This window comes from Python bivittatus, unplaced genomic scaffold, assembly GCF_059951505.1.
Source record: "Python bivittatus isolate LINGU-HERP-01145 unplaced genomic scaffold, Pbiv_v1 ctg000680_np1212, whole genome shotgun sequence".
Classification (NCBI taxonomy): Eukaryota; Metazoa; Chordata; class Lepidosauria; order Squamata; family Pythonidae; genus Python; species Python bivittatus.
In genome coordinates, this window is record NW_028277095.1 from 7,372,319 (window position 1) to 7,395,289 (window position 22,971).

The following is a 22,971-nucleotide window of genomic DNA, read 5'->3' on the forward strand; positions in this document are numbered from 1 at the left end:
GAAATACAGAATGAGACTATTTTTTAACAAAATCAACATTTCTAAAAGAATATTTTCTATTCTTAGAATGTATAAACCACAACTCTACAATACACATAAATTAAAAGATCAGAAATATTTCAGACAGGCGTTGTAAGAATTCCCCCAAAACTTAAGAAAAATACTGGAACTATTCAGATATACAGTATATCAACTGATCTCCATAGAAATTCTCCCACTATACACCAAGTTTGGATCCTGCTAATGGGCTTCCTAGAATTAGAAATAGGAGGGGAGGTTGGTCAAGACAGCAAGGTCTGAGTACAACAGTATGAGTTGTATCATGTATGTTATGACCTCACTGTGCAAATGAGATAAATCATGTAATCTGCATCAGTGGTAACACCCATAATTTGTATTATCTGCACAAGGACATCATGACGCACATAACATCCTTATGGCTTGCATAAGAGGCCTATGGACACAACTCTTTTCTTTTTCTTACTTTCTTTAATGTGATCAACAGGAGGGAACTTCAGCAAGTCTCTCATTAGAGATGCTCAAGATCCTCAGAGGGAGGAACAGGGGCCTAGAATGAGGCAACTGTACATTTCAAATTATCAAACAGATCGGGACTTTATTCGAGGAAATAACACAAGTCAATTCATGCATAATCTGAAATCTGATTTCAATATTTTGGGCTTCCCTTAAGCTTTGATTTACCGGACTACAGCACTGACTTGGTCAGATGAAAAATAATGGAGGAAAAAAAGATTACATTGATTCAGGATGCAGAGACCCAAAAGGGGGTTCGTGGAATGCTGACTATAAAGATACTTGATGGCTTTATGCAACAAAATGGTGCTTGCTCCCAAGTAGACACAGAGAGTAATAAACTAAAAAAGGTCCTGTCAGGTCATGAAATCCAAGATGTTAAACATCTAGCTCTAAAAAGAACTTTCCATCCATGATCCTCAGGAACTGGAGAGGCAGATAATGAAGGTAATATGTAGCCATCATGACCAGTAACTAGAGATAGCCTTAGGACTGATCCACCTAACCAGCTTGCCCCAGCACCAGTTTGGGCCACTTGAGGGCCAGAACATAACACCCATTGTCACCTACCCATCACCAGCCCAGTGGGAAGGACTGATGTTCTAATTTCTTTTCCACTCTAAACCTTCTTCCCTGCCTCATGATTCAGAAGAGCTTTCAAGGTATATATCAAAGATGATATATAACCCCAGCTGTCCTCTGATAACCTCCAGGCACATTGGACTATAGGTCCTATCATCTCTAGCCAACATGGAATATGCTAACTAGGCAGTTGTGGGAAGTGAATTCCAATGCCTTTGAGCAGCAGTGATCTGAATAATAGAAATTTTAATTTTAATAATAGACCAGAATATCAAAATAAAATATATGGTTATAATGAATCAAAGAAACACAAAGCATAATTTTTTAAAAACCCAGGAGTCTTCATGGCTAAGATGTCTGGATCTGCAGAGATCAAGATTCAAGTTATCACTCACTGGGAAATGTTGGTTTGGTCAATTTCTTATCCCAGCCTACTGGACAGAATTATTTTAGTCACTGGTCTGAAATGGGTGGCTATATAAAATGAATGAATGAATGAATGAATGAGTAAATAAATAAATAAATAAATAAATAAATAAATATTTTGAGGCTAAAATGAGTGAGATCCCTTGTAAAGAACCTTGAAGTCCCAGAGAAAAAGAGAGTCATAAATGTAATATACTAATGATCCTCGTAAGTATTATCATCAAAACCTGCCTCAACTATGGGGTGCGGGGTGGGGTGTGGAACAACTACAGTCTGTTTTCAACCACCACCCAGAATTCTATCTTTGCATAACCTTCTCCCCACCATGCACTTTACAATTAAGAAGACTGGGAAAATATCATTTGGTAGAAACGTGAAAGGACCTAGGAATACTGGTGGGCCATAGCTAAATGTGAACTTGCTCTGTGATGCAGTAACTCAAAAGGCCAATGTGATCTTGGGCTGTGCTCAAAGAAGCATCTAGGTCATGGGGGGTAATTGTTCCACTGCGTATTCTGCATTTGGAGCCCTGTGTCCAGTTTTGGGCACTTCCCCATGAACATGGAGAAACTGGAGTGGGTTCAAAGGGAAACCACCAGGAAGAAGTGGTGGTGATGGTAGATTCATCCTTGTCTCCAGGTGGCTGCAGGAATAAGTCCATGCAGCTTTCTTGGCAACATTTTCAGAAATCGTTTGCCTGTATCTTCTTCCTAGGGCTGAGAGAGTATGACTGGCCCAAAGTCACCCAGTTGGCTTTCATACCTAAGGCAGGACTAGAACCCAGGGTTTCCTGGCTTCTATTCCGGTGCCTTTAATCACTACACCAAACTGGCTCCCCACCAGGATGATAAGGACCTAGAAACCAAGTCCTGTGAGCAGTGGTCAAAGAAGAGTACCATTTGGCTTGCGTAAGAGAAGACTACAGAAGATATGATAGCAATCTACACAGATCTAAAAGATTATCCTCTGTGACAGAAAGCAGACCTGTTCTTTGTTGAAACCGAAGGCAGGACAAGGATCAACAGGTTGAAATTCAAGAAACAAAGAATTTGCTGTTGGTAAGAGCTGTTAACCCATCTCCCTAGAACAGTGATGGATGTTCCCTTGTTGGCGGTTTTCCTGTCAGGGATCTTTTAGTGGATTCTTGCACTGAGCAGTGATAGGACTCAGTGACCTATAAGATCTCTTTCAACTCATTCTTCCTATGGGTTCTGTGATTCTAAGATCTGGTCTCTACTTTTTGAAACTAGCTAGAGGATTTGAAGGGATACTGCTTTAAAAGAAATGAAGGGATTCCTGATAGACCTAATCTGGGTTCTTGCAGAATTCGCTCTTCAAGGACCTGGGGAGTCTCTTTGACAAGTGAGTTCCACAAAGAAAAATATACCTTGGAGGCAGAGGCTATCTCTAAAATAATCAGTCCCACTTAACCTGAACTGCCTTTGCATTATGAACCATGGATTTTGATCAGTGTATCGCTCAGTGGTTGCTGTCAGGCAACAGAATGACAGATTCATCTATTTCTCAGGAAAAATCAAATCAAATCACTTCTTCATCTAACTGCAGAAAGTGGACAAACTCCGTATATTTCTTGGAAGGTGGGTGGAGAAAACCTGAGAGGATAAACAAAAGGCCCTGTGAAAAAGGTAAATCTCCTGAAAGTCTGCAGTAATGGAGACAGATGGAACGAAGAAGAAGCTTTATCTCGTCCATCATCCTTTTCTCCATACTGATCCAGGAGACATGTCTTGGACCCACATAAGCAGGACACAAGGACAGGAGTTGTCTCCTGCTTTTTCCAAGCAACTGTTTTGAAGCATTGAATTCAGTAAGCTAACTGTACTCTGGGTAAGGATGTCATCTCATTTTACTTTCCTCAGTGTCTCCTCATTCAGTTCGTTTCACTGGATCATTTCAGATTCTAATATTATGCAATTCTGTGAATAATTTTATACACCTCTCTTAAGGGAGACCTTATTTACTATTTTTTCCTATTATAGCCTAAGATTTCAAGATTATTCACCAAATGTCTTGGCCAAGAAAGCTGAATGGACAATTTCCATTAATGGACAATTTCCAGTAATGTTTTCCAGGAAAGGAGAAATTCCTTTTCCATTTTCCCAAAGACAGGACTGACTCTTAGCAAGACCTTAAACATGTGACTGAAAACAGTCTTCCTTTGGGACACGGCTGGAGAGGGATATTCAAAAAAAGGCAGGACATTCACATCTATCCCTTGATCCTTCATCACCCAGGCAAATAAGAAATACGATCCAGAACAATTTCCCAGAAAGAACTTTCAACTTTCATGTACACGAATGAGAACTGGCAGGAAAAAATGAAGGATAATTTCACGGTCCCCATTATTCAAAAGCCCCAGTTGTAATCTTTGGTCTTAGGGCTGGGGCTCCAGCAGCCATCAACCTTTTCATTGTTGTTTCCTAAATGCTTACAAAGTCTTCCATTCTTAGGGACTGGAGATGGAGAGTAGGAGAAAAGGGCAGAAGACCTCAGTGTTCAACAAGGCTTCATGACTACATTCTTTGTCTCTTTGCTGGACTACAAAACATTCAACTTAAGTGTGTGATGCTCTAAAAAATTATCTCATCCAAATATTTATAAGTGTTGGGTAGGCCAAGAGAAGATGATGTAATGGGCTGTAAAAATAACCTTGAGAAACAGGAGGAAGAGCCACAACCAAGACAATCATCAGATAAAAGAAATCTGAATCTGGGACAGAACTGTAATTTGGGAAAGTGTATCAGACTTGACCCTCCTCAGTTCTCATGAAGATAAAGGCAGGGAAGGGGGAGGCACATTCAGACTTGCAAGATTCTGTTATTGTAACCTTATCATAAAAGTAGTATTAACATGCATGACTTTGGTTTCCTAGTCTGGTCTACCTCAAAGGGCTGACAGATGGTCAGACCTCACCTGGAATACTGTGTCCAGTTTTGGGCACCACAATACAAAAAGGATGTAGAAGACCTGGAAAGAGTGCAGAGAACAGCAATGAAGATGGTGAGGGGCTTGGAGGCTAAATCCTATGGAGAACAGTCAAAAGAACTGGGCATTTTCTTAGCCATGACAGCCATCCTCCAATACCCAAAGGGCTGTCGCAGGGAAGAGGGGTGGATTTCTTCTCTGTAGTTCCCGAGGGTAGGACAAGAACCAGTGGGTGGAAGCTTTACAGAGATCCAAACTCAAAATAAGGAGGAATTTCCTGACTACCAAGCAAAGGGACAACATGCCTCCTGGAGCTGTGGGTACTCCATCACTGAAGGTTTTCAAGAAAGGTTGGACAACCATTTGTCTGGGATGGTCTGAGGATTCCTGCTCTGGTTGGGGGGGTTGGACCCCCAAGGCCCCTCCCACTCTTGGGATACTATTTTTCTATGATCACTTGAAGGCAGGTTTAGTATGGACTGAAGACTGAAGAAACAGCCTTCTCTGCACTACTGTCCTCAAGATGCAAAGGAGGGTCCAAATGAGCTGGCTGGGAATTCTGGGCCCAGTAGTCCCATGCCCTCTGGAAAGCACCAGATGAAGGACAGCTGCCATGAGATGAGGCATTTCTTTAGATTTCCTTGAAGAGTCGCAGGATATGTGAGCATATAAATTCAGCAAATAAATATCTCAGTTGCTTCCACGCTGACTCAGAGAGTTTATCTTCAGGATGCATTTGCCTGGTCCAGGACCTTGGAGGTTGAGGTATGTGAAGCTGGAAGAAGAGCTCCATCAAATCCGCCCAACCTGCCTCGTCGACAGACCTGCAAGCAGATGCTGGCCGAGAAGGATCTTCTGTTCTGACTCAGCAGAACAAGCTTTGTGCCATCCCAGCTAAGGGCCTCCTATCCAATCTCATTCGGTCTCCCAAATTCACTGTTGTGCTTTTCCTCACCTTAAGACCGTCTCTGTTTGGCAGATTTATGATGATTAGGGTTTTTTATTATTACTTTTCCCAAACAAGCACTGAAAGGTAGTGCAGGATTGTCCGCTTCGGCAAGGGCAGAGCAAAGCATGATGCAGCAACGGTGAGCGTCTTTCAAAAATAGGATGAGCAGCACCCGGCTGTTCTGGACCCACCCTGAGCTGTTGTCAAGGCGAGCTGGTTGTGGGGGCTTCTGGTGGTCTCAGGTGCTCTTCCCCTGTTTCCACACAAAGACATCTGGGGATCCAAGCATTTGGGGGATTCTCTCCTCTTTGCCTTCCTCCTTCCCCTCCCTCCCTCACTCTTTTTTCTCCTTCCTTTCTCCCTTCCCTCCTTCCTTTCTCCCTTCCTTCCTTCCTTCCTTCCTTCCTTCCTTCCTTCCTTCCTTCCTTCCTTCCTTCCTTCCTTCCTCCTTCTCCTTCTCCCTCTTTTTTCTCTTTCTCTTTTTCTTTTTTCTTTCTTTCTTCCTCCCTCCTTCCCTCCTGGCAGGGCTTTTGCCAGGGTGCAGATGAAGAGAGAAGGGGAGATATGGCCATCCTTGAGGCCTCCTTGGATGCGTTTCAGGTTCTTGATTTAAGGCTCCGGCAAGCAAGTTTTCCTCTTTGATTAGTATTTTATCATCAGCTGCTCAGCTCCCTTAATGGTTACTGATACTCTGCCACTGCATTGTGCCGGACGGTTGAGGATGACATTATTTTATTTTTAACAATTTATATGGCAGCCCATCTTGCTCCTACAACTCTGAGCAGCTCACAATATATTAAAACTGTACAATAACAGAATTTAGATGATAACAGCAGAACACAGTATAAGCCAAGGGACATAAATAACTCACATCTCCAATTGTTTGATCATTCAGCTGGGTTCACCTAACCTCTTGGCCAAACACCTGAGAAAACAGCCAGTTCTTTAAGGCTCTCCAAAAGGCTAACCAGGACGGGACCAACGAAACCTCAGGGGGAATGCTATTCCAGAAGGCAGGCATGACAACAGAGAAGGCATGTCTCCTGGGTCTCGCTAAATGACACTACTTCATGGGAGGGACCTGGAGCATCCCCACCCTGCTGGTTCTGGTGAGTCAAGCAGAACCATCAGGAGACAGGTGGCCCCACGAATAACCTCACCCTCTATCACGTAGGGCTTTCTATGCAGCAGCTAACACCTTGAATTGCACATGGAAGCCTACTGGGAGCAGCGCAGCTCACAGTGCAGTGGTGTTATCTGGAGGTCTCTGGGTGGACCAAAATGCTTATGAGCTCCCACAATTATGAGATGGTGAATGGAGAAACGACATTCAGAGGAGAGAGACATATCCTTTCTCAGCACCTGCAGGCAATGGGACAAGACTGGGAACTAGGGTGTCCTTGTTCCACTTCCTACTTCCACTGTAAACTCTTTAAAGCATCTTAGGCAATATACTGTTTTGCTTCCCCTCTCCATCTGTGAAATATCAGGAGGGTGATAATGATAATGACTACAAAGCCTGTCTCAGTGTGGTTTTCAATAGGCTTGTTTCTTGCAATCATCCTGGTTAAGCAACTGGGATCATCACCATCTGCTGTGTCAACTATTGCTTCCATGGGGTCTACCTGGCACTCTCCTGGGTATTGGAGCTCCCAGACGGCAGCTAGCTGGGAATTCCAGACATTGCAATTATTTAGAAAGGATCTGCAAGATGGGGGAAGGCTGACCTGGGCCCTGGGAATATGAATCCAAGCACAAAGTGGTTCCATCTTCCTGCTTATAACAGCAAAATGCATGAAGAGAGAGAGGAAACCTTGTTTGGGAATCAATGAAAGAAAATGTGTTTGTTTACTTTTGCTAAGTGGTATGTTCTCCACCTCACTTTTTCAGAATGAGTTGCATTAATATTGCGCTCAGGAAAACTACAAGGAGAAATCACCAAGGATCACACAAGATTCTGAGTTCCCTGGAATAGTTTTTCTGATTGATTGCTGTTAATCTGTATTTATTGAGACATGCATTTATCTGCCACCTACTCCATAGATTCTAGATGGTTGTAAGCAGGAGATCAAAGAAAGCAGGAGGGAGGCTGTTCTCTGAGGGAGGCGGCTGCAACCAAGAAGGCTATTCTCTGGTTCCCTATCACCGCCCATCCCTTGGGGATGGGAGCCCTAAATATCCTTTCTTGGTTAACCGGATTGGCTAATTCCACTTGGAGGGGAAGGCCCCAAAGATAGCAAGGACCCAAGATGGTTTAGAGGTAATTACCGGCCCCTTAAATTGGGCCGAGAAGCCTGCTGGGAGACAGAGCAGTCCCTGCAACATGGGTGTTCTTCTGCTAAACCAGGTCAGCAGTCGAGAACCCGGGTCCTGCACAGCACAGCTTCCCAGTCATCTTTAGGGGCAGCTCCATGTAAAGAAAATGGTAGTAATCTTACCAGGAGATGATAAGGACCTGAGTCACTGTCTCCAACGCATCCTGGTCCAAGAAAGGTCACAACTGGCAGACCAACTAAGACTGGCCAGGAGCTCTCTTGACCATGGCCTCCACTTGCTGCTCTAGCAGGAGAACCTACTCCCTCCAATGAAGAGGCCAAGAGAACCTTCCATGGCACCAGAAGGACCCTGCCCAAGCATTTCGTTATGTCCTGATGGGATTCAATCTGGGTCTGTTCCAGTCCCCCACAACCTCCAGGCACCCCACCTGGGGGTAGATATCATGAGCAGACTGAAGATACTGCTCTTCTACATTATATATATTTTATGAACAGTTTTAATTGATCTAATATGGATATTTTAGCTGTGTTGTGGTTGACTGTCTGGCTTGATTGTGACTGGGCGCAGACTGACTGAATGAATAAACAATACTTCACCTCAAACTGACTGATGAACTCCCCCAGTGGCTTCATATACATGTTAAAGAGAATAAGAGAGGGAGGGAGGCCCTGCTCCCCCCCCCCCCAGCCCACTGAAGGGCTTGGTCTCTTCTCCCCCATCAATGCTAGCTTGAGACTGCCCGCAAAGGGATTTTGAGCTGATCTTGGGGAAGGTAGGAACAAGGCACCAAGGAAGGACTTGCATCCGAGATTTCAGAGTCCAGGGACTGAAGCAAGCATGAAAAGGAAACTCAAAATAACCATCTTGATTGTGTTCAGTATAACAAAATCAGACCGGCTTTCAAGAGTCTGTAATTCTACCTTAATACTGTGCAATGAAGAACATTCCTGGAATCTTTGGCTGTCCTGTTTCTTGACCTGGCCTATCTCTAAGGAAAGATTGGAACCTCTGCAGAAGAGCGGGTCCAATCCTGAACCCTCCCAGGGGTTCCCAAAGGTTTCATGGTGGATCAACAGGACCAGGAGAGGTGCACCATGACCACCCATCCCACCACAAGCCATCCGCAAGAGAGACCAAGGTGGTCTCCATCCTGTACCTGCTGAAGGAGATGCAGGTAATCCAGAAATTCTGTCCTACCACCATCTCTGCAACCTTCCCTACAAAAAGTGAACAATAATAATAATAATGATAACAACAACAAAAGAGAAAAAAAATCTGGAAATGAAAGATATATATGTCAACAGTGTGCCCAGAAAACAACAACAAATATCTCCTCTTTCTTCCTCTCCCACCTGGATAAGATTTCTAATGAACTGTATACAATATTTTCTTCCTCTAATGAAGACTCTACTTGAATATCCCTGTTTTTCTAGCTAGCTTTATTTTTAAAAAAATAAAATCATGATTCTATCCACATTTGTTGTCCCTCTATTGACAATAATGTACATTTCTCAGGATTTCCCCTTGTAAATTCAGCATAGGTTTCCTCTATTTAAGGACTTATATCTTGCATTGAAGAATAAGTAATATAATCACAGAGAAACAAAAAAGGCATTGATCTTTTTTGCAAAATATCTACAGCAGATCTCCAGATTCTTGGGCTGAAACTTCAATTATCCTACTGACCAGGCCCAAGCATGGAAGTCCAAGACATCTGGAAACACAAGGTTGGGGAAAGCGACCCTAGAGCAAAGCATGTGGGTGAGACACCTGAACAGAGCTGACCCTTGGATCTGGTATTGCCAATATTCTTTCATTTTTTCATGTTAGCAACAGCAGCAGAGAAAGAGAAACGTATTTTTCATCCCCTTTCCCCTGTATAAATACATGCAGCACCTCCAGAAGTTAATGCATAGGACAATGAATTGGATCCCAAAGATCATCTATCCAACCATCTGCAGTGTGCAGGAAAACCAATTACACCAGCCTTGGGAGGTGGTTCTCCCAAAATGCATTTTGCACAAGCTCAGAGTCACTTTCTTTACTACTGTTTCACAAGAAAACAGATTCTGCCTTGAATCCCCTCTCTCTGATAAGTCTGCCTACTGCAGGATTTGCCATCCCGTTTGCAGAATTCTGAATCTGGAAATTCAGGGAGTGAACTGACATTTGCCTCGGTTTGGGGTTATCAATAAAACAGAGCTTTTCAGACAGGTACCACCACACCTTCAACATTCATCACTTTCTTCTTTATTTTTGCATGAGCTGACACTGCATATTCCTGCATTCAATTCCACAATCTGCAAAACTTGGCTAAGTTCTGAAACTTTTTACATATGACGTCATGGCTTGACAGATAAACAGTATGTTTCAGTGAAGGGATGCCCCGCAAGGAATGGAACTGGGGGTATTTAAAAGCTGAAAGTGATTGATGTTGAGGTGATCTGAAGTAGTTTTAAAGAAGGATTGATGTTCACCGTGTCTACAATAACTTTGTTTGCAACCCTGCTAAATCAGATCAGCAAAAACCTTTCTGGCTCTTTTTACTCAACTTCAAAGACTATGGGTTCACAACATACTCTAGAAAGGGAACCTCTTTTCAAACTACTTCTGATTTACTCTAAAGCTACTGCCTTCTTTAGTTACCAAAGTTTCTAAAACTTTTAACAGATCAGAGGTAAAATGTTTTTTTAAGTTCCTTCCCACTTGCCTTCTGCACCCTGTGCCAATTTAATTTCTTTCTGCATTGTGGTTTTTTTGTCCACTGAGGATACTGTGAACAAATTTCCACCCTGGAGTCCACATTAGGGAAAGACAATGTGTAGTCTGTGGAAATTTCCCTTGCCAAATTCCACAAATTCCACTCTGCCTGACTTTATTTTCTTATAGGATCAGAATAATGAGGATACCTTAAATTGGAAACTGGCAGCTGTGAAACAGAAGGACAACCTTCAGGATCACTTTTTCCAAGACAAGGGCCTCACAAGGGCCTCCTAATTATTCTTGGGAAATTACAGTGGTGGCTAGGGGGCTTTCCTGGTCAGAAATAGCCAAAAAGAAATAGCCAATAAGCAACCTTCTCCAGTGCAATTGCCCAGAAGACGACATGGAAGTGTCCATGAGGTCACGAGAGTCTTCACTTTGAAGTTGGGTAGAAGATGGTAGACACCATCTTTGGAACGAGAGAAGGTGGCAGGGTACAACTGCCCCATTTGACCTCCTGAGAAATGGAACCCACTTTGGTCCTAAAATACTTGGGCTGCAAAAGTCCAGGGGGTCATTAGAGGGCAGCAAAGAGTTAGGGGTTGCTGCCATGTAGGAGTGACCCAGGTTTTTGCAGTCCGTATGTGATAGCCCTAACGTATTTGATTCACATCCTCTTTCACAGAGCTCAGAGCTGATTTCAACCATGGGTTCCTTTCAGAACCATCCAGGGCCCACCTGCTTGACTTTGTCCAAGTTGTTGAACTTTGGGGGCCACAAAGCCAGGTGCCACTCTCTCCTTCCTAGCAGCTATCCTTCGGTCTGCACACAGCTAAGTGCCCATTTAGAGTGTGGTGGGGGTCACCCATGGATGCCTTTGAGCCAGTCAAATCTCTCAGCCCAAGCTACCCCTTAGCTGTGGGGAAAGGTTGGAGGAGGAGATGGAGGAGCACTACGTGTTCCATGCTGAGCTTCTGGAGGAACAGTGAGATAGGGGTTTAACGAAGGAATACACACACACACACACACACACACTCATTATTATATTATTTATAAGTGATTGGGCAGCAAGATGTTCCACCATCTCCCTCTCAGTCCTGGGAGAGCAGACAGGGCCAACCCACCTGCCCTTTCAAGACATTTCCCCCTCCACCCCCTTGATTTTTGGGGTTCCAAGGAAGAGTTCTGTGAAATGCGAAAGCTTCAGGTCAGCTGAATCTTTGCAAAGCTTTTGGCTCGTGTTTATCTCGGGCAACTGGGGAAGATGGGGTTACCCTCCTGGGGAAGATGGGCAAAAATCTCTGCTTTCAGAAGATTCCTTAAGAGCCAAGGAAAGGACAGCAGCAGGCTGAGGAAAGGAGAGGTCAGCTCAGTCTGAGTAATAAGTCAGAAAGGAAAATGGGAGCAGAGAGGCATGGAACGAGAGCATTCAAGGAGCCGAAGACTCGTCTTCACAAGCAACGTCTTGGACCAGGAATACAAGAAGTTTGGAGAGAGAGAGACAGAGAGAGAGAGAGAGACAGAGGGGTGGGGAAAGCGAGGCGGCCACATTAGAGAAGCAGCAGAATTGGAGACAGTAAAGGGGACATTCCCAGGTTACCTTCCATGGACATGGGTTCCAGGATCCCGAACTGTTTGAGGACAGCGATGAAGAGGATAATGACCACGGCCACAGCGCAAAGCTCCATTCCCTGGATCGCCATGGCCAGCCAGGGTCCTGCGGTGGGCGCAGGGCAGTTCTGGGGGCATGTGAGTCGCACCCCTTTCCAGGGCCAGCGCAGCTCCCCTGGGAACACGCGTGCCGAGGTGCCGGGGAGGCGCTCCGCTGTCAGCTGCTGGCTGCCTTGACCCCACCGGCTCCCATCTCCCAGTCCGCCTCCCCCGCAAAGGCTGCTGCTGGGCAAACCCTCCTTCAGGTGTGCCCCCGGGGCCGTCGCGGGGCAGAAGTGGGCACAGGCGAGAAGGAGAGAAGGTGGGGGCGGGTGGGGGCGGCGCGGCACCCGAGAGGGGCCTGTCCTTCCGGGCTCATGAAGGAAAAAGCCACGGCAGCAGCCAGCCCTCAAACTTTCAAAACTTGGAAGCAAAAACTTCTCCCAGCAGCAACGCTGGGCCAGAGGGATCCCGGCGGAGCAGCTCCGGCGTCTTCCCAAGCTCAGGGGACGTCATGGCTGAAAAGTCTCCAGGGTCCAGCGAGAAGTCGCCGCCTGCCTGATCCGGCGCAGGAGCCTGCAGGGGTCAACCAGAGTTCCTCCGAAGCACCCCGGACGCCCTGCAATGCACCGCAGATGTGGGAGAAGGGAGTCGCCTGATCTCTGCTGGCATCCCGGCTGCCTGCAATGCCATTGGCTCCAAGGGCGGCTATAAAATATCAGCCCCCACCTGGAGGGAGGGGGAGGAGGAGGAGGAGGAGGAGGCTGGGCGCTTCTCCTCTGGGCTCTGGCAGCAGCAGCATCCAGGATGCAGGAGACCAGAGTCACCATGGAAACGACGCTGTGGTCCAGCCTCATCCCCGGGGATGGAAGGATCAAGTGTAGCTGCTTGGGGCCAGTTTATTTCAAACTTGACGTGGAATAGCAGAGCAGAGGTGAACCGCTCAGCCTTCAGGGGAAAATCAGGACAGTCCAGGGCCAAACGGAGGTCTCGGGGAGCATGATTTGGCAGCCAGTGGACCAAAGGTGCCCCCCACCCCTCCGCTGAGGATCGAGTTTCAAAACCAAACATCTTTTTTTCCCCCTTTCCAATGGTTGAACGGCAGTGCCTCTGAGCATGTGCAGAGCACTTTTCCTGAACGGAGACCAATTCAGTTCCCATCTAGGAAAGAAAATTAAGAGAGGCTGGGGCAGGGTGGGGGGCATCCTTGTGAGGAAGCTCAGGGCACCTTTTCTCTGGCAGGCTCAACAGCAGGTGGGGAACCCCTTTCCAAAAGGCTCTCGTGCCTCAAGCTGTTCCCGGCCAGACGATGCTCGCAGACTGTTTAGGAATGGCCTCCTTTGTAGGCAGCTTTTGAGGGGCAGTGTGTTGCTTTGAAAATGGGGCCAGTATAAAAAGGCCCCTCTGCCACCCCATTTTGCGGCAGGTCTCCATCACTTTCCCCAACCTGCTGCCCTCCAGATGTGCCGAGATTTCAATTCCCATAATTTGCAGCCACAGGACCACAAGCCACCTGAGGTCCCATGCATCTTTTAAAGACTCGGTATGTTTTAGGCCAGTGTTTCTCCACCTTGGCTGCTTGGAGATGGGTGGACTTCGACTCCCAGAATTCCCCAGCCAGCATGGCTGGCTGGGGAATTCTGGGAGTCGAAGTCCACCCATCTCCAAGCAGCCAAGGTGGAGAAACATTGGTTTAGCCTGTGAACTGCATGTGTATTAAGATGTCTTTAAAGACTTCTTAAAAAGCCAGTGTTTTACACAACAGCATGTAACCCTATATATTTATTTAATTTATTTAAAAGATTCATATGACCACCCATCTTAAGCAACTCTGGGCAGCTCGCAACAACAATAAAATCCATAACTATAAAACCATCATAAAACAGGAAAACAATGGAACAAAGACCCTGCGCTTTAATCGTCACCTTAGCAAACTCCGGCGGTCCTCCTTCCATACGTTCTATCTATACCATCCTATTCCAGCCCCTTGGTAAAAAGCTCTTAACGGCCTTCCGAAAGGCTACGAGGGTGGGGGCCTGCCGAATCGCCGGGGGGAGCGGGTTCCACAAGGTAGGGGCAGCCACGGAAAAGGCACGCTTCCGAGGTCCCACTAGGTAGGGGGGGCTTGGAGCGTGCTACCCTATCCGATCTAGTGGGACAGGCAGATATTCTTAGGGAGAGGCGGTCCCACAAGTAACCGGGTCCCATGCCATGTAGAGCTTTCAAGGGGATAACCAGCACCTTGAATTGCACCTGGAAGGAAACTCGGAGCCGGTGCAGCTCACGCAGTAAAGGTGTAACCTGGGTGAACCTATGAGAACCCAATACTGTGAGCACCGCTGCCTTCTGGACTAGTTGGAACTTCTGAGTGGCTTTCAAGGGCAGCCCCACGTAAAGGGCATTGCAGTAATCCAAACAGGAAGTGACCAAGGCATGAGTGACCGTGAGCAAGGCCTCCCGGGCCAGGAAAGGACACAGTTGGCGCATAAGACAGATCTGTGCAAAGGCGCCCCTGGCCATCGCTGCCACCTGCTCATCCAGCAGGAGCTGTGAGTCCAGGGGGACCCCCAAATTGCGCACCAGCTTGGTCCAGGGGAGTGCAACCCCGTCCAGAGTCAAAGACGACAAGTCACAGGCTCTGGGGGCCAAAAACCCAAAGCCGTTCCCTCTTGCCGGGGTTGAGTCAAGCTGGTTCATCCCCACCCAGACCCTTACAGCCTCCAGGCGCTCGGACAGCACCGTAACAGCATCACCTGCCCGGCCAGGGGTGGAGATGCATAGCTGGGTATCATCAGCACACTGATGATATTGCACCACGATGCAGATGTTGAGAGGGGAGAGATCCGAGCCCTGAGGGGCCACTAACACCGACTGGAACTGGCCAGGAAGGAAGGAGGAGAGCCACTGCAAAACAGGGCCCCCACGCCCAGCCCCCGAAGCCAGTCCAGAAGGGAACTATGGTCAGTGAGCTCCAGGTCAGCCAGGACAGTCGCACCACCCGCTCTGGGCCCTCCAGAGGTCATCAGCAAGAGCGACCAACGCTCTGCCCCGGCCTGAACCCAGACTGAAAAGGGTCCAGATAACCCGCTTCATCCAGGGGCCTTAGAAAGGCAAAAAAATGATAAATTGCCCTCCCTGTCATTTTTGCAGATGGATCGCCGCAATTTAAGAATTTTGCCTTCATCAGGAAACGATTTTAAAAAGCTCAATAACTCATAGCAGAAAGCAAAGGGAACTTTGCTTCGTGTCCTGTGGCTTAGGAGGTTTATGCTCCTTATCTATTTCTATTATGCAGTTGTTTTTTAATTATTCATTTTAAGTGCTGAATGACTGAGAGACAAGCTTGTTCTTAACCTCACCAGAAGGGACGGAACGAATCACACATTAAAAGAGCAGCAGCATAAATCCAATTCATTTCAAGGGGGTGGGGAGGGGGGAACCCTTTCCTTCGAAGAAAGGAGAAACCCTTTCTGAATGTGAAATCAGGTAACAGGTAGTTCCGCTGGATAGCCATGCAGCGAACAAAAAGTGCGCAGAGACCAACAAGTCAGTGGAGAACGCATGAGAAGATGCGCGTGCGCAAAAGGAATTGGGACGAGAGCCTAGAACCCCTAGCCAAAAGGCAGGGGGGTGTCTGCAGAGTAGGGTGGGGGTCAAAAAAGTCTTTTTTCTTTTTTCCCCCTTTTTCCTTTCTCACTTTCTTCTTCTTCCTCCTCCTCTTCTTCCTCTTCCTCTTCCTCTTCCTCTTCCTCTTCTTCTTCTTCTTCCCCTTCCTCCTCCTCCTCCTCCCCCCTCCCCCTCCTCCTCCTCCTCCTCCTCCTCCCCCCTCCCCCTCCTCCTCCTCCTCCTCCTCCTCCTCCTCCTCCTCCTCTTCTTCTTCTTCTTCTTCTTCTTCTTCTTCTTCTTCTTCTTCTTCTTCTTCTTCTTCTTCTTCTTCTTCTTCTTCTTCTTCCTTTTTGGTATTTTAACCGTTGTTACATTTGCTTTGCTGATCTACCTCTTTTTCATAATATTTTTATTTTTTATATTTTTTATTGCTCATTTCAAATTTAGACACCGCCCATCTCACGAGGAAGTGACTCTAGGTGGTTGGTGGTAAAAACAACAAATAAATATCAGTTAAAATAGAATACCCCTTCATGGATCACTGCCTTGTCGTGGCGAAGGGGCTTGCGTAACTCAGTGAAGCCATGAGCTATACCGTGCAGGGCCACCCAAGACGGACAGGTCATGACAGAGAGTTCTGACAAAATGTGGTCCACTGGAGAAGGAAATGGCAACCCACTCCAGGATCCTTGCCAAGAAAACCCCATGGACAATGTTAAAAGGCTAAAAGATATGACGCCGGAAGATGAGCCCCTCAGGTCGGAAGGTGTCCAGTATGCTACTGGGGAAGAGCGGAGGGCAATTCCAAGTAACTCCAGAAAGAGTGAAGCGGCTGGGCCAAAGCCGAAAGGACGTTCAGCTGTGGATGTATCTGGAAGCGAAAAGAAGGTCCGATGCTGTAAAGAACAATATTGTATAGTACCTGGAATGTAAGATCTATGAACCAAGGCAAGCTGGATGTGGTCAAACATGAGATGACAAGACTGAACATCAACATCTTGGGAATCAGCGAACTGAAATGGACGGGAATGGGTGAATTTAATTCAGATGACCGTTATATCTATTACTGTGGGCAAGAAACCCTTAGAAGAAATGGAGTTGCACTCATAGTCAATAAGAGAGTGGGAAAGGCAGTAATGGGGTACAACCTCAAAAACGACAGAATGATCTCAGTGCGAATCCAAGGCAAACCATTCAACATCACAGTCATCCAAGTCTATGCCCCAACCACTGATGCTGAAGAAGCTGAAGTTGACCGGTTCTATGAAGACCTACAACACCTTCTAGAACTAGCACCAAAAAAAGATGTCCTTTTCATCACAGGGGATTGGAATACTAAAGTAGGAAGTCAAGGAGTAACCGGAATAACAGGCAAGTTTGGCCTTGGAGTACAAAATGAAGCAGGGCAAAGACTAATAGAGTTCTGTCAAGAGAACAAGCTAGTCATAGCAAACACTCTTTTCCAACAACACAAGAGACGACTCTACACATGGACATCACCAGATGGTCAATACCGAAACCAGATTGATTATATACTTTGCAGCCAAAGATGGAGAAGCTCTATACAGACAGCAAAAACAAGACCAGGAGCTGACTGTGGCTCAGATCATGAGCTTCTTACTGCAAAGTTTAGGCTTAAATTGAAGAATGTAGGGAAAACCACTAGACCACTCAGGTATGACTTAGATCATATTCCTTGTGAGTACACAGTGAAGGTGATGAATAGATTTAGAGGGTTAGATTTGGTAGACAGAGTGCCTGAAGAACTATGGACGGAGGTCCGTAACATTGTACAGGAGGCAGCAACTAAAACCATCCCAAGGAAAAAGAAATGCAAGAAAGCAAAATGGCTGCCTGATGAGGCTTTACAAATAGCTGTGGAAAGAAGGAATGCGAAAAGCAAGGGTGAAAGGGAAAGATATAGGCAACTGAATGCAGATTTCCAGAGAATAGCAAGGAGAGATAAGAAGGCCTTCTTAAATGAACAGTGCAAAGAAATTGAGGAAAACAATAGAATGGGGAAGACTAGAGATCTCTTCAAGAAAATTGGAGATATCAAAGGAACGTTTAGTGCAAAGATGGGCATGATAAAGGACAAAAAAGGCAGGGACCTAACAGAAGCAGAAGAGATTAAGAAGAGGTGGCAAGAATACACAGAAGAACTATACAAGAAAGATCTTAATGTCCCCGATGTCCATGCTGGTGTGGTCACTGACCTTGAGCCAGACATCCCAGAGAGTGAAGTCAAGTGGGCCTTAGGAAGCATTGCTAACAACAAAGCTAGTGGAGATGACAGTATTCCAGCTGAGTTATTTAAAATACTAAAAGATGATGGTGTTAAAGTGCTGCACTCAATATGCCAGCAAGTTTGGAAAACGCAACAGTGGCCACGGGATTGGAAAAGGTCAGTTTACATTCCAATTCCAAAGAAGGGCAACGCCAAAGAATGCTCAAACTATCGCACAATTGCACTCATTTCACATGCTAGCAAGGTCATGCTCAAAATCCTACAAGCTAGGCTTCAGCAGTACGTGAACCGAGAACTACCAGATGTACAAGCTGGGTTTCGAAGAGGCAGAGGAACTAGAGATCAAATTGCCAACATTCGCTGGATCATGGAGAAAGCACGAGAGTTCCAGAAAAATATCTACTTCTGCTTCATTGACTATGCAAAAGCCTTTGATTGTGTGGTTCACAACAAACTGTGGCAAATTCTTAAAGAGATGGGAGTACCAGACCACCTTACCTGTCTCCTGAGAAATCTGTATGCGGGCCAAGAAGCAAGTTAGAACCAGTCACGGAACAACCGATTGGTTCAAAATAGGGAAAGGAGTACGACAAGGCTGTATACTGTCACCCTGCTTATTTAACCTATATGCAGAGTACATCATGAGAAATGCCAGGCTGGAAGAATCACAAGCCGGAATTAAGATTGCAGGGAGAATCATCAACAACCTCAGATATGCGGACGATACCACCCTCATGGCAGAAAGTGAAGAAGAACTAAAGAGCCTCTTGATGAGGGTAAAAGAGGAGAGTGCAAAAGCTGGCTTGAAACTCAACATTAAAAAAACTAAGATCATGGCATCTGGACCCATCAATTCCTGGCAAATAGAAGGGGCAGAAATGGAAGCAGTAACAGACTTCATTTATTTGGGCTCCAAGATCACCGCAGACGGAGACTGCAGCCATGAAATTAAAAGACGCTTGCTCCTTGGGAGGAAAGCTATGGCAAGCCTAGATAGGATATTAAAAAGCAGAGACGTCACCTTGCCGACAAAGATCCGCATAATCAAAGCTATGGTTTTTCCAGTAGTAATGTATGGCTGTGAGAGCTGGACCATAAAGAAGGCTGAGCGCCGAAGAATTGATGCCTTTGAACTGTGGTGCTGGAGAAGACTCTTGAGAGTCCCCTGGACTGCTAGGAGGTCAAACCAGTCAATCTTAAAGGAAATCAACCCTGATTGCTCATTGGAAGGATCGATAATGAAGCTCAAGCTCAGATATTTTGGTCACCTAATGCGAAGAGAGATCTCTTTGGAGAAGACCCTGATGCTGGGAAAGATTGAAGGCAAAAGGAGAAGAGGACGGCAGAGGATGAGATGGTTAGATAGCATCACTGAAGCAATGAGCATGAAACTGAGCAAACTCAGGGAGGCAGTGAAGGACCGGAAGGCCTGGCGCAATGTGGTTCATGGGGTCACGAAGAGTCGGACACGACTTAACGACTAAACAACAACAACAACAAAAATAGAATAAAAATCGTCTAAAAATACAATAAAACCAAATACATACATAAGTGATAATATCTTCCAAGATGCCGGAATAGAATAGAAAAGAATAATATGTAGTATGTAAAGAGAGAGAGCGAATGACAATATCATGGAAACTTTAACACTAAATAATCAGCTCGAGATTGAAACCTTGAAACACATATTTTGAAACTACAGCAGTTTTTTCTTTTTAATATTATGCTCGGTTCTGGATAAAAAAAGTCACTCTTATGCTTGTAATACTGACATCCCAACTGGTAATGCATTTTGATAGAATACTTCTTTTTCCTCTCTTTATGTCCAACAGTCTGTGTTATCTAAACAATAGAGCAGTGTTTCTCAACCTCAGCAACTTTAAGATGTGTGGACTTCAACTCCCAGAATTCCCCAGCTAGGATGGCTGACTGGGGAATTCTGGGAGTTGAAATCCAAACATCTTAAAGTTGCTGAGACTGAGAAACACTGCAATAGAGTGGCAATAGTCCTTAATCAGTACTGCATAAACAACACTACTGAAACGATATAATGTATTAAGACTTAATACTAATAATAATTTTTTTTAAAAAAGTCAAGACACAGGTGTCACACACGTGTAAACACACAGCAAAGCTTTGATCGTGTTGCCTTGACTTTGTTGACTCCCCCTGCAGACCCGGCTGCCCAAATAATCAGAGAGCAGCTATAAGAAAAAGCTTTTGGTGTTTCCCTGAAGAAAAATACAGGGAATGTCTGGCTCCTTTAAAAACTGCATTTTCATTCAACTCAACCGGTTTTAGAAAATGCCTGTTAGCCCTTCCAGGTAGTCCAGACAAGAAACAGAACGATGAGTACTAACTCTATCTTTATTGTAAGGTTACATTAAGAGAATCTTGTAAGATTGAAAGTATTTCTCCCCTCCTCTCTTTTACTCTCCGGAAAACTGGGGAGGGTCCCTTCTGAAACGCTTCCCACACCCCTTTTCCTTCTGTGGGCTGAGATATCTTTTACATGCCAGTTGTCCAATCTGCGGCTCTCCCTCCTGTCTCCCAAGGTCATTCCCACAGACCATTACATCACCCATAAGATACAAGTAGTCCCCGGGTTAAGAACGCCCAGTTTAAGCAAATGTAGCAAATGCTGCAAAATTTGAGTTAAATACATGATGATTCAAGTGAAATGCACAATGGTTCACATTAATACTGAACAACTTATGCAGTATTATACAATAATACCGTTCCAGCTTACATACGAATTCGACTTAAGGACAGACCTTGGGAACGGAACTCGTTCTTAAACAGAGTAGTCATATTTTTAAAAAGTTGCACAATTATTGTTTTGCAATTTTTGCAGATGGCCTTCTTTACAATTCCTATCTTTTCTTATGCTGCTACCAACTGGGCTCCTCTGTGAGTTAAAAAGGGGGGTATCGTGGTTGCTCCAGCTGTGGGGTGTGTCCCAGGATCCTTCACATAACATACACACAATTCTCAGTTGGATGCCATTCAAAGGAAGAAGGAGGCCGTAACTTGCAAAAACTTGCCCTCGTTGCCACTTGACTCCTATTTTAAATCATGAAAAATACTCTTGTCCCCAACAGCTTGAGCTGGTGGCAGCGAGTTTCTTGCAGGAACTGTTATCTGGGTGAAGGTCTGTCCAAAGGTGGCCTCTTTGTCCAAGCATCTCACCTCATCAAGCACTGACACTTATGAGGTTGACATGGAAGAGAAGTACCTAGCTCGTGGCACAAAGTTCTTCCATTAATCCCTACAACTGCTCCAATGCATTTTGAGTATTTAGCTCTGTCTCTGGAGCTTTTAGTAGGGTGATTTCCATATAATATTTACACCCTGTTTCCCCCCCCCCCCCCAGAGCTCAGTTATTTCCATGGTTCTCACCACTTCATGACTCATCTTTTGGGTTGTTAAGACTAAGGAACAGTCACTTGCCCAAATCATCCTGCGAGCTTTGGAGATTGAAGCCTAGTTCCCCATAACTAGTAAAAAAAAACCTACTACATTACACAGCATCTCTCACAACAGATCTGTTTGCCAGTCAAGGTGGTCACTGGAATACTTCTGTCTCTTACATTCCAGCTCTCTAGGACAATTTTTAGGGAAACTGAGATATGAATTCTTCGAATCGTGTGTGTTAGCAGCTGCGTCTGGAGCAAATAAACTAGAAAGGACCCCACTAAATATATTCCCCAACCCAGCTAAGAATGAAGAGCACTGCTTCCTTAGTACATATTTTCTGGACGGAGCATAGTTTGATGCTTACAGCCACAGGATTATACCAATGGAGCTATAAAATCCAGCAGCAGTGGGACTCCTCCAATAAAGGCAGATAAAAGCACCAGAATTACAACAACTTGTTACAAGCAAATTGAAATTGAGGGGAAAAAGCAACGAGAGCTGGAAGAAAAAGAAAATAAATTGACTCAATCAGCCAGAGCAATGGTTTTACAGGGGAAGAAAATGTGCTTGCAAAGTGCAGAGGCAGCTGCTGAATCTCTTGCTTCTCCAATGTTCATCCTAGTGGGACAGAAAGGAGCCCACCCCTCACGGAAGGTTATTCCAGAAAGGTCCCTAGGTGAGAAAATGGTTCATCACTACCTAACTTCGTTCAGATAATTTTTCAGAGTCAGATGTATGTCCATATCATAATACAAGAAGGCTTAAGGGAGACGTGTCTGGGGTCCCCAGTGGGGACGGACCCTGCTTCTTAGTTATGCTGAAATTCTCTGATTTTCCCAGCTGCTATATGTCTCATGCTTCTTATACATGCTTTGGTCGTTTTTGATACCGTCAGCCACCCCGAGTCATATATTTGAGATAGGTGGCCATATAAATCAATAAAATAAAATAATAAAATAACAAAAGTGAAATAAAGTTCAGGAACATAAAGGGAAGCTACAGGGAAGATGGTCTGGAACTACTTTCCATGGGGACAGAGACAAGGACCAGAAATAATAAGTATAAGTTGCAACTACTGATTTGTTTTAAATATTGGGAAAAACTTGGGTAAAACATGAACAGCAGAGGAACAGTCTTCCTGTTGTAATGGTCTGTGGGAATGACCTTGGGAGACAGGGGGAAGAGCCACAGCCAAGGGAACAGTCAGATAAAAGGCAGCTGAGCCCACAGAAGGAATGGGAGGGTGGAAAACATCTCAGATGGGACCCTCCTTAGTTTCTCGGGCTGTAAAAGAGACAGCGGGAGAATTGTACTTTCAGACTGGCAAGATTCTGTTAACGTGGCTTTACAATACAATAGTTGTGATTTCTATCTGGTTTACCCCCCGAGGCTGACAATAGCCTAATCAACAACATAGGGTGAAAACAAAGCTTTTCACCCTTGTGTTTGGTGGTTGTTAATGATTCAGCAAGTCAAGGTGCGTGTGTGTGCCTTCGACTCAGTGTTGACTGTTGGCTACAGCCTGGACAAGTCCCTGCAATTTTCTTGGCAAGATTTCAGAAGTAGCTTGTCATTGCCTCTTCCCTAGGGCTGAGAGAGAGTGTAATAGTGTGTGGGAATAACCTTGGGAGAC

The 22,971-nt window shown here is 45.4% G+C and overlaps 1 protein-coding gene across 3 annotated transcripts in view; it reads right to left on the reverse strand.

Moving 5' to 3' along the window:
* The window catches only part of KCNIP3 (potassium voltage-gated channel interacting protein 3), a 109,642-nt gene that overhangs the window by 24,553 nt on the left and 62,118 nt on the right, over positions 1 to 22,971 (reverse strand). Inside the window, exon 1 of one of the 3 annotated variants that reach the window (XM_007436358.3) lies at positions 12,018 to 12,343. The exons of the other annotated variants lie outside the window; for them this stretch is intronic. Within the exon in view, the coding sequence (XP_007436420.1) occupies positions 12,018 to 12,120 (103 nt within the window). The 5' untranslated portion in view covers positions 12,121 to 12,343. Of the gene's footprint in view, positions 1 to 12,017; positions 12,344 to 22,971 lie in introns of those variants that run through there. 3 annotated transcript variants of the gene reach the window in all.